General features: G+C 42.0%; 1 protein-coding gene across 1 annotated transcript in view; it reads right to left on the reverse strand.

The window, feature by feature from the left end:
• Positions 1-2,078: 2,078 nt before the first annotated feature.
• grin2ca (glutamate receptor, ionotropic, N-methyl D-aspartate 2Ca) overlaps positions 2,079-15,270 on the reverse strand; it is a 66,223-nt gene continuing 53,031 nt past the window's right edge. The window contains exons 7-13 of the mRNA XM_056401625.1: positions 12,845-12,998; positions 12,282-12,407; positions 10,452-10,681; positions 7,499-7,659; positions 7,158-7,345; positions 5,808-6,040; positions 2,079-4,372 (exon numbers count right to left, since the gene is read on the reverse strand). Coding sequence (XP_056257600.1) covers positions 2,747-4,372; positions 5,808-6,040; positions 7,158-7,345; positions 7,499-7,659; positions 10,452-10,681; positions 12,282-12,407; positions 12,845-12,998 — 2,718 coding nt within the window. The 3' untranslated portion in view covers positions 2,079-2,746. The remainder of the gene's footprint in view (positions 4,373-5,807; positions 6,041-7,157; positions 7,346-7,498; positions 7,660-10,451; positions 10,682-12,281; positions 12,408-12,844; positions 12,999-15,270) is intronic.

The raw sequence follows: 15,270 nt of genomic DNA on the forward strand, positions 1-15,270 counted from the left end.
ACAGAATAGTTTTCTATTATATCGCATCACTGATTCCTCTGATGACTTCCCTGATGACTTCACTCTACTTTTAGAAAAGTAAGTTTAGGCTGGTTGTCTTAACATGCTTATATATATATATATATATATATATATATATATATAATATATATATATATATATATATATATATATACATATATTTATAGGTGTGTCTCAATTCCATACTGCTTGCTGGGGGTTTTGAATAACAAATGCATGTAAATGATATACACATATGTATATTTACATGTATTTCACACACACACATACACACACACACACACACACACAAATATATATATATATATATGTATTATCACATTAAGATATATAAATTGCAGATAATACTTAGACAGGAAAACAAAATATAAAGTGAAATTGTCAGTGGCATTTCAAAATTGATGGCACATTCTGTTAGAATGAAACAGTAAAGTTTGTTGATTCCTTGTATATTATCGTTAAAACTACAGTATACTATAAATATTGGTATATAATGTATACAGTTATTGTGTAATATGGAATCGGGACATAATCTTGGCTCTTTTCTGTCAGTGTTCATGTGCTTGTAAATATGGCTGCCAGCACTGCTGTTTGTTTTTGTTGCTGTTGTGTTGCTGCCCTCTCCTTTTACGCCGAGACTCGCAGTGGCATGAATTGATTCGTTGTTGTGAGTGAACCCGTTCTCCTCTGGCTGTGGTTTGACGTGTTTATTATGACATTTTAATGCTGTTTATTATTGCTGTGATTTTGAGTGAGGACTGAGTGTTAGGGGGCTGTGTTAGTCCTGCATTGTGATCACCCTCCAGTTTGTTGTTGTCTTCTGTTGTAACCGGCCCTGAGGCGAGGGCTAATACTGCATGTTGTCTCAAAGGGTGCAATCCAAGTGTTTGATGCACGGAACCAGCTCACGTAATTAGTTTCAGTAACATTTGGTCATTATTCGGAGTTCTTCATAATAATGCCCGTTGAAGTCTGAAGCAAATGTTTGTGTGCATGCGGCCTGGAACTGTTTGGTTGACTGTCAGCTGTCGCTCATCAATCACCCATTCACTTTCACAGCTGGTGTTAACATGTGTATTGTGAGTTTGTCTTGGCTCCATTCAGTCACTGTTTCTGTTGCTGAGACATTTGGCTGCAGACACTGCTGCCGCTGGTGGAATTTGCTGCTTTCTGGTTGATTATTTGGTGCCTGCTGGCTGTCAGTTCGAGCTCCTTTGCTGCTGGTATGTATGTGTAATATGTTTGGTTTTTGCTATTAATTGTAAATTAATTTTCTTGTGGTGGCTGAAGTACCTATCTTGCTTGGCACATACATTGTGGTGCTTTATTGCTCTTGCTTTGTGCTGTGATGGAATATGAATACTGATGTGTGAGTGTTATCATTGTGAGGAGTGTTATGTGCTGTTGCTCTTTCACTGAACTGATCTTTGTGGATCACTTCAGGGAAGGAAACATGACAGTTCTCTTGGACAAAAGTCTGGCGTATAGCAATTATTTTGTGACCTATTTCACATTTCCTCAGCCTAATCCTATGCAGAAGGGGAACGTCTGAACCCGTATCAGTATCAGTGTGTTTTTGTGACCGCTTAATTTCACTTTTCATTCATATCGTAATTGCATCGAAACCGCCAAGTTTGTTTTATGGTTTACTCAGCTGCACTCGCTTCCAATCTGAAGGTCACATCCATGTTCTGATGATCATCTGCAGCTTGTCAATACTAACATTTCATAAGATCCTCCTTTCTGATTCAGACCATTAATTTTTGATTTTAATATTCATAAGTTATAAATTACCTGCTGCATAGCTGTCATTTTCTCTACCCCGGTTCACTGTAGACTGTTCCAAGTCGCACAGTGGCTGGGTGGCACTTTGTTTGAGCGCACAGTGCCCAAGGTCAGAACTTGCACATTCACTATCAACTTTACATAAACTGTATTCACATAATCATCTGTTCTGTGTGAGTTGGCAGACTGAAATAACAGACTGTGAGTCACATTTACTATATCGCTGTACAATGTGAGAGCATGTTTAACATACAGATTGAGATGACAGATGATTCCAAAGGGCCCTTGAGATGACCTTGTTCTTTATTAAAGGGTAGTGTAACAATGGAAATACACATGATATTTTTTTTTTATGGTTTTCCCTTTTTAAAATCCCAGTAAATTACATCAATGACCGATGGAGCAGAAAACCTCAGAACAACTTTGCACCCAAGGTCGTGGACTTAGAAAATTCAGATACGTCAGTGCTTTGATCACAAAATTATCTTAATAATTGATCTCTCGGGTGAAATGGTGGATACTGAAATGAGCTTGAAAAAAATGACAAAAAGAAATATCTCAAGTTGTAATCAGATTGAGAGGCTACAGTATATTGTCTCCCAGAATTCTTTCACATAGCAACACAGCATTTAAAAATCCTTTAAATAACAATCAACAGGTTAAATTCTTATGTATTAAATACTTTTCAACATTGCCTTTTCTTTTTTTAGTATTTTAAGTTTGGCTTACAAAGTCCCAGCAGTAGTTTGCTTGTCAGTGTGTTCTCCTTTACATTTTGCTGCCTAAGATATTATTGCACTGATAATTGAGAGTCAGCACTCTCAAATACACTATTGGTGTAGAGTTTAATTTTTGCTTTAACCAGAGGCCGAGGAGATAACCCCCAGGGCGTTCCCCTCCTCAGAAGGGCTCAGTCTGAGAGTCCAGTTAGGATGGTGGCTCAGACCTCAGACTCCAGGCTGGATACCCTGCCCCAGGGCTTTGGCACATAGGGACTGTTGACTCTCCGCGCCACCAACACCTGCCTCCGCTCTCTGCTCCCAGGGCCTGGGTCTTCCCTCTTTCCTGTGCCCTCGTAGGCCCCAAACATATTGTTGTGGTACACCACCTGCCTGTCACTCATACGAGGCAGCATCGCTGCATTATCTGGGCAGTGGCTTGTACACGGAAACAAGTGGCACATGTCCTTGGAACCGTCATACAACTGGGATGGTCCCTGGGCCAGCGGCCCCACATACACTGGTAAGTCTGTGTACGAGTTTAGGTAGGTGGAGTAGTGTCTGTGCACCACTGTGGAGGAGGAGCGGCGCAGGGCTGCGGCATTCTGCAGGATGGCTTCCCTGTATGAGGGCAGCCGGGTGGATTCAGAGTACTTGAGCTTTTGCTTGTAGGGGTAGGAGCCCATGTGGGCTGGGTCCAAGTAGGCCGGCTCAGCAGCCAAGGGATAGCAGGACAGGTTGTGCCCCAAACTGCCGTATAGCTTGTGGGGCTTTGGGTTGGCCACTACCACCCGTGGAAACAGGTCAGGCATGTTTACGCGGGTGGAGGCAGATGTGGACGTGGAGGGCTTTGTTTCATCCACCTGATGGATCCTATCGTTGCCCCATGTGGCTCTGAGGAATGAGGCTCGTCGGTTGAGTTTGTCCTTCCCCAGGAGTGGTATATCATCCATTTCCGGTTCCAGGTAAGACTTCATACAGGAGCTGCAGCTGGTGCTACCGCCTGGGTAGTGTCTCGCAGTGCAGGCCATGGCAGCAGCAGCATCAGAGGCGTGGTTGCTCAGGAGATGATTGGCCCTCAACTCAGCAAGGCAGGATCGAGGTTCATCATAGTCAGCCCTCACTCTGGGGTCTGCAGCATCGAACACATAGCTGTGCGACCTTCTCCTCCGGCTCACACAGTCAGGCGGGTAGCTAAACTTCCTCCTCAGCGGTCCTCTGTGCTCCACGTAGATATCAGGCACCTGAAACTCCCTGTAAGGAACAAAAGGGGACGTGGGGTGCCGGGCCTGGTTCTCCACATACAGCCTGCTGCTGTGGTGCGGGGTAGGTGTACCCGAGGGAGCGGGGTCCCTCATGGCGATGTGAGGACTACTGAGGCTGGAGATGGGCAGAGTCCTCTCTAAGACGTGCTGACTGCTGCGGGCGGGCAGCGTGTAGCGGAGCGGGGTGGGCCGGGTCACCACGCGCGGCTTGTCGAGGAGGGGCTGGGTGGAGGTGTCACCATAATGAAGCGGGAACGTCGGCGTGAGGGCCCTCTGAGGGTACGGCGAGTGGTTGTCAGTGATGCTGGAGATGTAGGGTAGACGGCCGTGGGTCATGTCTGTGGTCGTCACCCTGGGTGGCAGGCCAGCCCGCACATTGTCGCCCCCGCGCCTGCTCCAGTTCTCTATTGTTTTGGTGGCATTGTCCAGAGAGTTCTCCACTCTGGCCGAGGACACCATGTCCTTGGCTGTCTTCAGCATCTTTAGCATATTAGCTTGCGTATAGTTGGTAGTGACGTCTGGACTCGGCATGCTCCCGTTGCGGTCAGTGTGCTCTACTCCATTGAAGCAGCTGTAGATGCCCTGCAGACACACGAAAGGTTTAAATCACTATATTTAAACGTCATCAGATAACAGAATGAACCCCAGGAACTACTGAACTGCCGAAGGTTTTCAGTCATGTTTTTCTACACTCACTGTGATTCATTTTATTCAATTTCTATAGAATTTCTATTAACTTCAGATTAATTATATGGAAAACTGTCTTTGCAGGAAAAAAATTCATTGTTGTTTCTTTATGTTTGTGTTGCTGTGTTTGAAATGCAGCCCAAGCATAAAAATGGGCTGCTGATCATGCACTTACCATATCTGTTTCTCCAGTTTTATCCCGCCTGCTTTATTTTACTTTCAAATCGTGTATCAGTTCGGAATACTTAATCTCACCTGTGACGACTGTCCACACACAGATGAAGGCCTTTTAATGGGGCATTTTAAATTCAATTTCTCAGGAATGACAACCAACACAATATTTCACCAAGTCTTTTTACTGCTTTAAATTAATTTTATTTTACTATCTATCTTTTTACAGTTGCTGCCCTTGAGCTGTTCTGGTTGTATACTGATTTGAGTCACTGCATCGCCAGTATTCCTAAAGAGAAGGCAGCCTTTATAACTGCATTTGCTCATGCAGCAAGGCCTGACTATTACATTCTCTGCAACTTCTGTCTGGAAAATGTTTGCTGCATTTAGATTACTTAACCTTTGAAAATATTGATAGTGCATAACCAGCAACATGTTGCTGCAGTTACCTCTTAAAAGTGGGGGTTATTTGACGCGGGGTTGTGGGAGGTAGTCATGCATAGTCGGTGTGTTACCAGCAGTAGATCCGGATCAGCACGCTGCCGGTTAGGAAAAGCGGCAGGGAGCACTGAACACTGACAGAGCTATGTGTTGCTGTGCACGGGGGTCAGCAGAAAAAAATGTGTGCGCCCACCGAAACAATCCAATATTAAACGTACGCTTCATGTAGAGTATTTTCTGCCCATTATCTTCCCGTCAAAACAGCACTTTCCTTTGGTACTACATTTTTCAAAAACTGCTGAACTACCGGATTCCTACACACAAGCGCACCTACAACGCACACTTGTATCACTACGCAGCCGGGGGGTCAACTGAGTGACTCAGAAAGAACCAAACTTGACTTTGTTTTGATGGGAAGATAAAGCGCTGAAAATATTCCTAAATGAAGCGTACACTTCAACGGATATTGGATTGTTTCGGGGCGCGTGCACAGCAGCGCGTCGCTCAGCCTGTGTGCCACCTCTCCTTACTGGCAGCGCGTTGATCTGAATCTACTGCAGGTAATACACTGACTAATACATGACTACCTCACACAACCCCATGTCAAATAACCCCAACTATCCCTTTAAATTTAATTGAACCAATATTTAAATATTGCATGTAGATAATAACCTACATATTGTGGTGGTGTAGTTTTCTATGTGTTAGGATAACTTACTCTACTGATAGCCAGGAGGAAGTCCAGGCGCTCTGATTTGCGGACTGAATGTCGTAGTTTCCAGTAGAGCAGATGTTCCCAAGCAAAAACCAGCAGGCTCAGGCCCATGGCCACGAGGAGCATGTAGAAGACTCCTGCCATATTGTCAATGTCCAGCTTACTGCTCATCACCTCTTTCTTCTCATTACGGCAGATGCCTGTGAGCCAGACGGTCTGGAGCTTTTGTGTGTCACCTGTGAGCAGAGAAACACAGAATTTGCATAACAGTAGTATAATTTGGGGAGTTTTAATTGAGTAATTGAACACTTTGCGACCTCTCATGAGATGCATTTGCATGGGATTATAAAATTGTCTCAAATGACCAGCACACCTGACACAACTCTTAACGTTTGTACGCTTCTTCTGTTTGTTACTTAGCGAATCCAAAATCCATCCTGATCGCTTATTATTTAATTTTAAATCAACAGCAGCTGTTCTTCTGAAAGAAGAAAAGCAAGTAATAGCTACAACAAATTTGCACACAAAACCTGCATAAGGCAATGGCTCACACCGTTTTAGATTGTGACGCTGTAAAACTAAGCTGTTGTATGTCTACTTGTGACTTCTTGTCACCAGTTATATACTGTATGTACCAGTGGTGACCAGATCAATGTAGAGATAAAATCATCTAATACGTCACATGCAAAAAAAGCCAAGATGAGAGACAAGTTTGGAAAACCTTATGAACCACAAATTGTTTTGTTTTTTTATTGTCTTGTAAAACCTCAGATATCACTTGCAACCCACCGTCCTGATCCCACGTGAATAGTAAATATTTTTCTAATAATTCGTTTTTTGTGTGTGTGTGTGTGTGTATTCCAGCCGTTGCCTAACCCTTTGTCACCAGAGTTTCTGTCTGAATCACACACAGACAGTCTCCAGTAAGGAATTATAAAATCACAGTATGATGTACGGCCTCTTGACATCTTATGCAATGGGCTGTATTATCCCTCTTACCATGTATTGCATATCCCTGCCAAAGGTGACCAGGCTTTTGCCAGAGGCTTCAAAATGACTTGCCTGAGGTGCTCAGGTTAGCAGGATAAGGCTCACATTTTAAATCAGCTCTTGAAATGAGGTTTTATTGACAGGAATTCGTATACATTTTACGATAGTAACATTTTGCAGACTGTTCATACACATTTCCTCCCTGAAATTTTTTTTATTTTTTTTTATGGCAGCCTTTATTTTATCATGCCGGTATTCCCATTCAGGTTCATGGAAAAGGTGCAGATGCAGTTATCATAGCGTTATTGGTAATATTCTCTGAATCTCAGCATCTTGCAGTGTATATGTTAAAAAAAAAATTACCATCAGCCAGGAACTGAAGCAGGGCCAGGTCGATGGGTCGTTTCCAGCGTGAATCCTTCTGCAGGGCGATGCCATAACCAGTGGTAGCAAACACTTTACCACTGCCAATGGTCACCAGCTTGCAGCCCTCATCTTTGCCAGCCATGTAATTCAGCACAGCAGCATCATAGATAAAGGCATCCAGTTTCCTTGAAGGGTAAAGAAAAGGATTGTTACTTAAATGGCCATTATTTAATTGTTTGGCTCTGCTTTGCCTCTGAATTCTTCTGTGTGTATATATATATATATATATATATATATATATATATATTTTTTTTTTACGATCCTTGGCAGACGCCTACCCTGTTTTGAGGCTGTTAAGGGCATCCTCTACTCCCTTCTGGTTGTATTTGACCATGTGGGAGTGCATCTCGGGGTAGTTACTCCTTATGTTGCGCTCTGTGCTGCCATTTGGGACCGTACCAAAGCGGAACGGAGGGTACTGCTCCTGTGGCTTTTGAAACTGTCAAAAGAGGAAGAATGAGGATTGATGAAGACAAAAATGATCTGTGATATCGATTGATTGCATATCTTTTAAATAGAAATTGTATATATTTTTTCCAACAATAATATGTAAACTAAAAAGTTATCATCGTCACCCTGATTCATCACAGAACTCTTCTCTGTCATTTAAAAGTGTCATGTAGCTGTACGGCCAGATAAAGAGCGCTATCTTACTAATACGCTGAAACTTACCACCTCAGTATTTTTAGGATTTCTGCCTTTAACTCCCAAGTGCTTTTGAGCGAGTTATCCCACTGGCCCTTTTGTTCTGTTCATTTACACATCTAACTCCACAATTCAAAGACCTGACAATCAGGAATGAACTCGAGTGTCGAGGACACCGTGTCCTGATCCACACCTCCTTAATGCTTTTCTTGTCTGCAGTAAGAAGTATGAATGAACTTCTCATTTTATCCTTTTTTTTTTTTTTGCTTTTGGCAGTATTATATGCATTTAATTAGCTGTGAGGACAGGAAGTGGGACAGGGTGGAAATGCAGTCGACAAAATTGTACTTTTTCATTAACCTTATGCAAATATTTTCACAGTACATTAGTGAAGGCATTCTGATATCAAACCTTGAGCAATCTATCAAGGTCAAGTTAATGGTAGGTTTATGTGAAGAATAGATAGAAGGGGCGGTTTTAGAGTTACAGCGTAGGGCCAAGCCAAGAACTACAAAGGAACAACACTGCAAAGTACTGGGAACACAAGAGTGAAAAAAGACTCATAAGAGTTAGTTGAGCGCCTGAGCCCAATGAACGGAGAAAAAACTACGCTGAGATTTCTCTACTGCTCTGGAGAGAGAGGATAACGTATTGACCCAATTTTTTTTTCTCTCTAAATTAGGTTTGAAAAATCTTACATCAGATATTCTGAGGAAAAGAAGTACAAGTTTAACTATGGTCTTTTATAGTGCATTGCGCTATGGGATGTTTGTAGCCGTAATGTCGCCAGCTTGGGGTTTTCAAGTCCACCTGTAGTTAGTCTTCAGCAGTCAGAGTGGTAGCTCAGTCTAACCTGCAGGAGTTTCTGAAGGCTGATGTAACGGACAAAACAAATTCGAGGAGATTCTCAGGGGGAAAATCTGTCAACCTGTCTACAGGCGTCCAACCGAACGGAAATTTGGGGAGTAGATCAAACGCTGTTACGTTGTCATATACCTACGTGAGAAAATCGCAGTTCAAATCCATTTACTATAAGCCTTGTTTTTACCAATGTTATTTTGTATGGTGAACAGTGCAGTAGCACTAACGGAAAATGTGAAGGATTGCTTCGGGACATATCGCTTACTGCATCAGCGAGCATATTTATTTTGCTTTGCCTCTTACAAATGTGTCCTGTGAGAAACAACAACCTGTGTTGGAAAAGTAAAAATGCTTAGTTTTTATTTAAAACAACAACAACAAATAAGTGGATTTAGGCAGATAGAACTATTTGTTGATAGTGGTAATGGTTAAAAGACATGTCTACTGCAGAAAGGAAACAAGATGCCAAGATGTGGTGTCAAGATACTTTGAACGGCCAAACAGCTGCTACAACCTCTCTTCTGAGAGGTTTTGCAGTGCTACAAAGGCATCCTGCTATTTTGACCTTGGTGTCCTGAGAGGGAACAGTGATTATTTCACAAGACTGCAAGAGGTCTCTTGTCAGGAAAAATGTAAACATCCGTCACTTAAAATGTTTGACCGCATGGCACATGCTGTTGCTTTTCTGGTGAGGACATTTCCATACGGCCGGCTCACATTGAGCTACCAAGCTTTATGTTGACAGCATAGTCAGGGAAGCAGTCTCCGCAATACCTCCTACTGATACACAGGACAGAGCAGCAGTGTGTCAGACAGCACGAGTGGATTGAAGGAGGGCGGGCGATGTCAGAGTTAAAATGATGTGTTACCCATCACAAGGACTTTCTTGATAAGTGAAGCGTCTATTCTGTAGGGAAGAGGTAATCATCCACCTTAACCCAGCGCGGTGTCCTTAGAGGAGCTTTGCTCGCCTCCATCACTGTCTCCTCTGATACAAGGTCACTTTCTGTGGCTTCATCTTGTACCTCATTTACATTTACTTAACCTGAGGGGTTCAGCACAGCTGGACAAACAGCAATTCAACCCTCCATTCCCCCCATGCTGCCACGCAGAATGCTGTTCAATAATCTATGGCCTGCCTGTCAAAATGGCTCTGTTTCTTTCTCTGCATAGCAGAGTTAATGTATAATGAGACAAGAATTGTAAATGACTTTGCCAGAATCATAATGAGCAGTGGACAGCTTGGTCTTTTCCTCAAATGCCTCCTTAATCCCTTCAGTTGCCTGTGAGCAAAGAGTCTACAAATCATTTCTTGTGCTGACGGTTTAACATGGATTTCCTTGTCAATACTCGTATAAAACATAGGCCAGACAAATATGCATAAGATGAAACCAGAAATTATGAACACTGTCTGCCCAGAAAATCCACTTGTGCATTACATTTCATAGTCTTCTCACAGACATCCCCGTTTAAAGAGTTTGGGGATATAATTCAATTTCACCACTTAGTCTATGAACTCTCATATATTTTGTGGGGAAAGTGAGAAGTCACAGCCATGACATTGCCACTTCTGGATATTTGCCTTTCATAGCTCTGCCCCACACACTGTTTACACACCTGAAATAGACCACTCTGTGTTTTTCCTAAGCTGTACATCAAACACAGCAACACGCCTGATGACACACACACACAGGGACTGTCAATGACAGCGACGGAGCCCTGTACCTTTTTGTCACTCAGTCCAGAGACGGTGTCGATGTATTGCTCCTGGATCATGAAGGCTGCCAGGTTGGCTGTGTAGGAAGCCAGGAAGATGACAGCGAAGAAAGCCCACACCAGGACCATGATCTTACTGGTGGTCCCCTTTGGATTCTCGATGGGGACCGAGTTGTTGAAGACGATTCCCCATAGCAGCCACACTGACTTCCCAATGGTGAAGGTGGGACCTCCGGGATCTAGGGTGGACGGAAGTTAAATGTGGACAAAACTTAGTCTATACAATGGCGGACAGTGTTTGAGGAAATACACTCCACCCCAGTGCAATGACTATGCAACCTGAATTACAAAATAAGTAGTTTGTCGTTGCCTTCCAGAACGACGGGCTGCGTATCCAAAAAACATTTCTTCATCCACCACCTCCATGAAAAAGTTTTGAAGATAATAAATCGACTCAATTAAAAAACTTCATGGACTGATGTGGGATGCTTAATAATTATAATAATAATAATAACTTGGATTTTTTTAGTGCCTTTCAAGGTACCCAAGGCGGCTTTACAGAGCGAGAACAGACCCGTGTCTGCACATGTAACCATCCTGGTCTTTGGGAGCCTAACCTCACACTACTGATATTATTCGTACGAGTGCAAGAGCTTGTCTCTTGTCTCTTAGGTTCTGCCGATTCATTCTCCTTTTTAGTTTTGATCTGATCTCATGTAAATTACCTAAAGCAATGTAAAAAGAAAAGATGTAATCTTTATAACAAGAACGTCGCATCTGTATTTTCCTTTTCTATTTTGTATTTATTTTGTACACATTGTAGTTTAGATGTGAGACTGAAGTTTGACTGAGTGCTGCAGGAGACAGCTGTTTCACTTGTCAAGGTGCTGAAATTTTGACAAAAGATGGATCTAGTTTTCTCAGTGTCAGCACCACACAGTGGTACAAAATTAGATCCAGATGCAGGTGACTGACAGCAGTGTTATTGGTTGTTGGTGTTGTTTATTAGCATTTCAATACGAATTGGAATATATCAGTGTTGCCATTACGATAAATAGTCCTTACATCCTTAACTTTAAATCAAATGTCAAATGGCTTGTGGAAGACAATAACACGTAATTGCAGTGAAGCAGGTATCTTTGTAGCATGGAAGATAACTCATGATGTCCTTATTGTGCAACGAGAACAAAGTCATCTAACAAAGAACAGAAGCCAAGCCATGAGCGTAGCCCCGTTGGCCTTTCTCCATCCATTATAAAATATTTTATTGACCACATGGCTTTGAATTGAAACTGCAGTATTTCAATTTTCCAGGCATTGATCCGATATGTGGCCACTCTAAATAGGCTTAGATCTCCCATGTTCTCTAAAGCCCCCTGAGACCTTTAAGACTTCAGTATTTATCGCACCTCTTTGTAGGACTTCAGGGTGCCCATATTAAAATGAATTAATTTACCCCCATTGACATTTTCATTTGCTGCCTTTATCTGTATGACAAAGTAAAAAAAAACAACAAAAAAACGTGTATTGTAATGTATCAAACTGCACATTTAGTGCTAATTTAAAATGAAAAAGAAAACCTGAGGTGATACTTTGGAGTACACTTTGCTTTTCATCACATGCCCCGGTTAGGATTGTTGAAAGAGGGTAGATCCAAATCTAGAGGTCTCTATTCTTTCTCATAGACACGTAACTACCAACTGCTTTAAGTGTCACTTAAATTATAAACAAACCAAAAACAAAAACAGCTACTGCTTCACCACCACACGGCCTCTTCTTCTCTGGTGTTGTGGGAAAGGGACGATCAGCAGATGGACTGGGGAGGGAGGCCACACTCACCTTTGGCTGTGACCAGGCTGCGGTTGTACCCAACTGGACTGCAGTATTCAAAGACAAAGACCGTGATAGCCACAACAGTCAGACACATGACGAACATCATCACCCAAACCGCCGGACTGTATGGTTCTGCAGGGACAGAGGACACAGGATACAGTCAAGCAGGGGAAAAACACTGAGACTCTCAAGATGGCAAACTAAAAGAAAAGACTATCCCACAAATCAAAAGCCTATATCCAGCTTATATTTCACTTTATTAATTTGTCAAGGACAATGATCAACAAAAAGAAAAATGTAGGAAACATTTTCATCTGCTGACCCTGGCCAGAAATTAAATGAAATAAAAAGGAAAAAACATTGATTAAAATAAGATGAATTAATGATTATTAAGAATATATAAGAAATAAAAAAAGAATAAACCATGACTATCATACAGAAGACAAGAAAATATTACAAGAAAATTAGAAAATTCTGCTGAATAAAGTAACAAACTGCATACAAAAGACAATACATAAAAAAATGAATAAGATAATATGCACAAACATCCGCCGCCATATGTTTCTCACCTAAAAAGGCAGATGGTGAGACAGTCCCGTTACTTCTGGCCACCATCACGCTGATCCCTGTCTCCACAAACGGCACCGAGAAGTCAATAATCTCGGAGCGCTCTTCGTTTATAGTCAGGGAGCCGATGGCCATGTCCGCCCGCTTGTAGAACACCTGCAGCGGGAGGAAAGTAAATAGAGGTGTTTTTTGGTTGAGATGAAAGTGCAAACGGTAAGGAAATCTGTGTCTGTCCGACGTATTACTGGAGGTCCACTGCTGACCCTTGAGATAAATCTCATTTATCAATGAAGTCAACACACTCGGCCTCTGGCCCTGAGGGTGATATACTGTCTGGTTCTTCCAGGGCCCACCCAACAGACAGACAGACACAACTCCAAAGCCTATCCCAATGTTATCTTGCCTTTTTTTTTCCACCACTGCACTGTAAAGCATGATCCACCATGTAATCCATCTCTAATCCAGTATAAGGTATTGTAGTATATAGCATAATGCCTATTGCATAAGGCGTCCGCTGACAAAATATTACCAGCAGGAAGGATAACTAATCGCTGCAGGCTAAAGGTCACTGATGGTCTGGCTGAGTAGGAAGTGATGCTATTTTTGCTAATGTTTGAACCTCCCAGTACAGTTCAAGCCCCACTGTGACTGCTTTCCGAGCTTTTCTGCCCTACCCCACCACTGTTAATCATGCTGATGGAGAGCTGGTAGATTTACAGTCCAGACACTCCGCCTCATGCAAGCTATTAGCTCTCCAATGGAGGTTGATGCCTCATTGAGCACGATAGCCTTCCTGTTTTTGAAAAAAGGGGGAAAAAGGGCAGCTAATGTTGTATTCTCCAGCTCCTTAAGAGGAAGGCTGACCAGAGCAATTTGACAGTGGAGATTATTCACAAGGACAGCTACTCCTCCTTTTTGTACAACAGTTTTTCCTGCACCCACCACAGTGACCTTGGTACCTATTCATGTACTCATTAATCTTGACTTGAAATTGCTTTTCCTTTTTTATTTAAATTTTTAACCAAAGCAAAAAAGACTCTTGTCTGAGGTCTTCCTCTTATTTATTGTTTGACTCATAATCAAAGAAAAGGATCCAACTTTTACTTTCATGGTTCTTTTAATTTTTTGTTTTATTAAATTAAATTTAAAGGTCCCATATTTTATTGTTTTATTTGAACTTTTGATTTGTTTTGGTTTTAAATTCCAAAAACCAATCTTAATATAGTTTCCTCTCTTCTGATTCACTGACTGTTTTCTGAGTGACACACAACCAGGCCATCATAACCTACTACTACTGTGGCTTGGTAAAAGTCACTGGTAAATGCAAATTGTGATGGCTAATCAATGATGAAATGAGCCAAACAGACGGTCAAAGTTGGACTAAAATGCTGTGGTATTTCACAAAAACTTTAAATACTGTAGCGCTTGGTGTTGTCTGGTTAAAAAAGTTGAACAACAACAAGAAAAACAAAGGGTTGGACGGTGGGTCCGGGTGGATTGTCTCTGGGGCATGGCTGAAGGTGGACACTGTATAGTTGTGACATCACAAAGTTACGGCTCATTTTAAGGCTCAGTTTCTGAATACAGGCTGTGTAAATTTCTCCGTGGACTGAGCGCTTTGATACTTTCACAGTATTAATATAGAACCTAGACCTGCTTTATAATCAAACAACACATGGATATACCTTTATACTATATGGGACCTTAAATACAACAGTGGGGGGGGCGCCTCGGTGGCTCACCTGGTAAAGCGCGTACCACATAGGCTCAGTCCTAACTGCAACAGCCATGGCTTTGAGTCCGACCTGCGGCCCTTTGCTGCATGTCATCCCCTCTCTCTCTCTCCCTGTCTCTTTCTCACTGTACCGTCACAAAAAAGGCAAAAATGCCCAAAAAAAAAAAAATACTTGTGGGTTATACTATACGCTGATGATATAAAAAAAAATCAAAAAAAGGCACAATTAAAGATAAATTGCATGCCTTTTTGATATTGAGTGCTGAACATTCACTAATGCTGGCATGAAGAATGAACCAAATCATTTAATCCTGTGAGGTTTCATGTTCATGGATGAGTGAGTGGATGTTTGCATATAGTCTTCTCTTGAGAAGTTAATGTCATCATCAGTATATGTCCTGCAGGTTTTGTGAGTGAATATGTTGCAACTTTACACTGGTGTGTTTTTGTCACATGGCTCAATGATATCTGTTTTAAATATTCCCTTTCGACTCCTCATTCAAGTTCAATTTTGACAATTGTTTTTCCTAAATGGAGGGATTAATATTTAGGTCAGGGGAGAAAACATCCCATTGGCCAGGGATCAACACACAGGTTTTGGTTTTATTTTACAACCTAAATAAATGACTAGCCTCCATTACATAACCGTGCTAATTAGGAGTATGAAAGCTATGGGTGTTAATCAGGCAGGGA

This window comes from Seriola aureovittata, chromosome 17 (genome assembly GCF_021018895.1).
Source record: "Seriola aureovittata isolate HTS-2021-v1 ecotype China chromosome 17, ASM2101889v1, whole genome shotgun sequence".
Lineage (NCBI taxonomy): Eukaryota > Metazoa > Chordata > Actinopteri > Carangiformes > Carangidae > Seriola > Seriola aureovittata.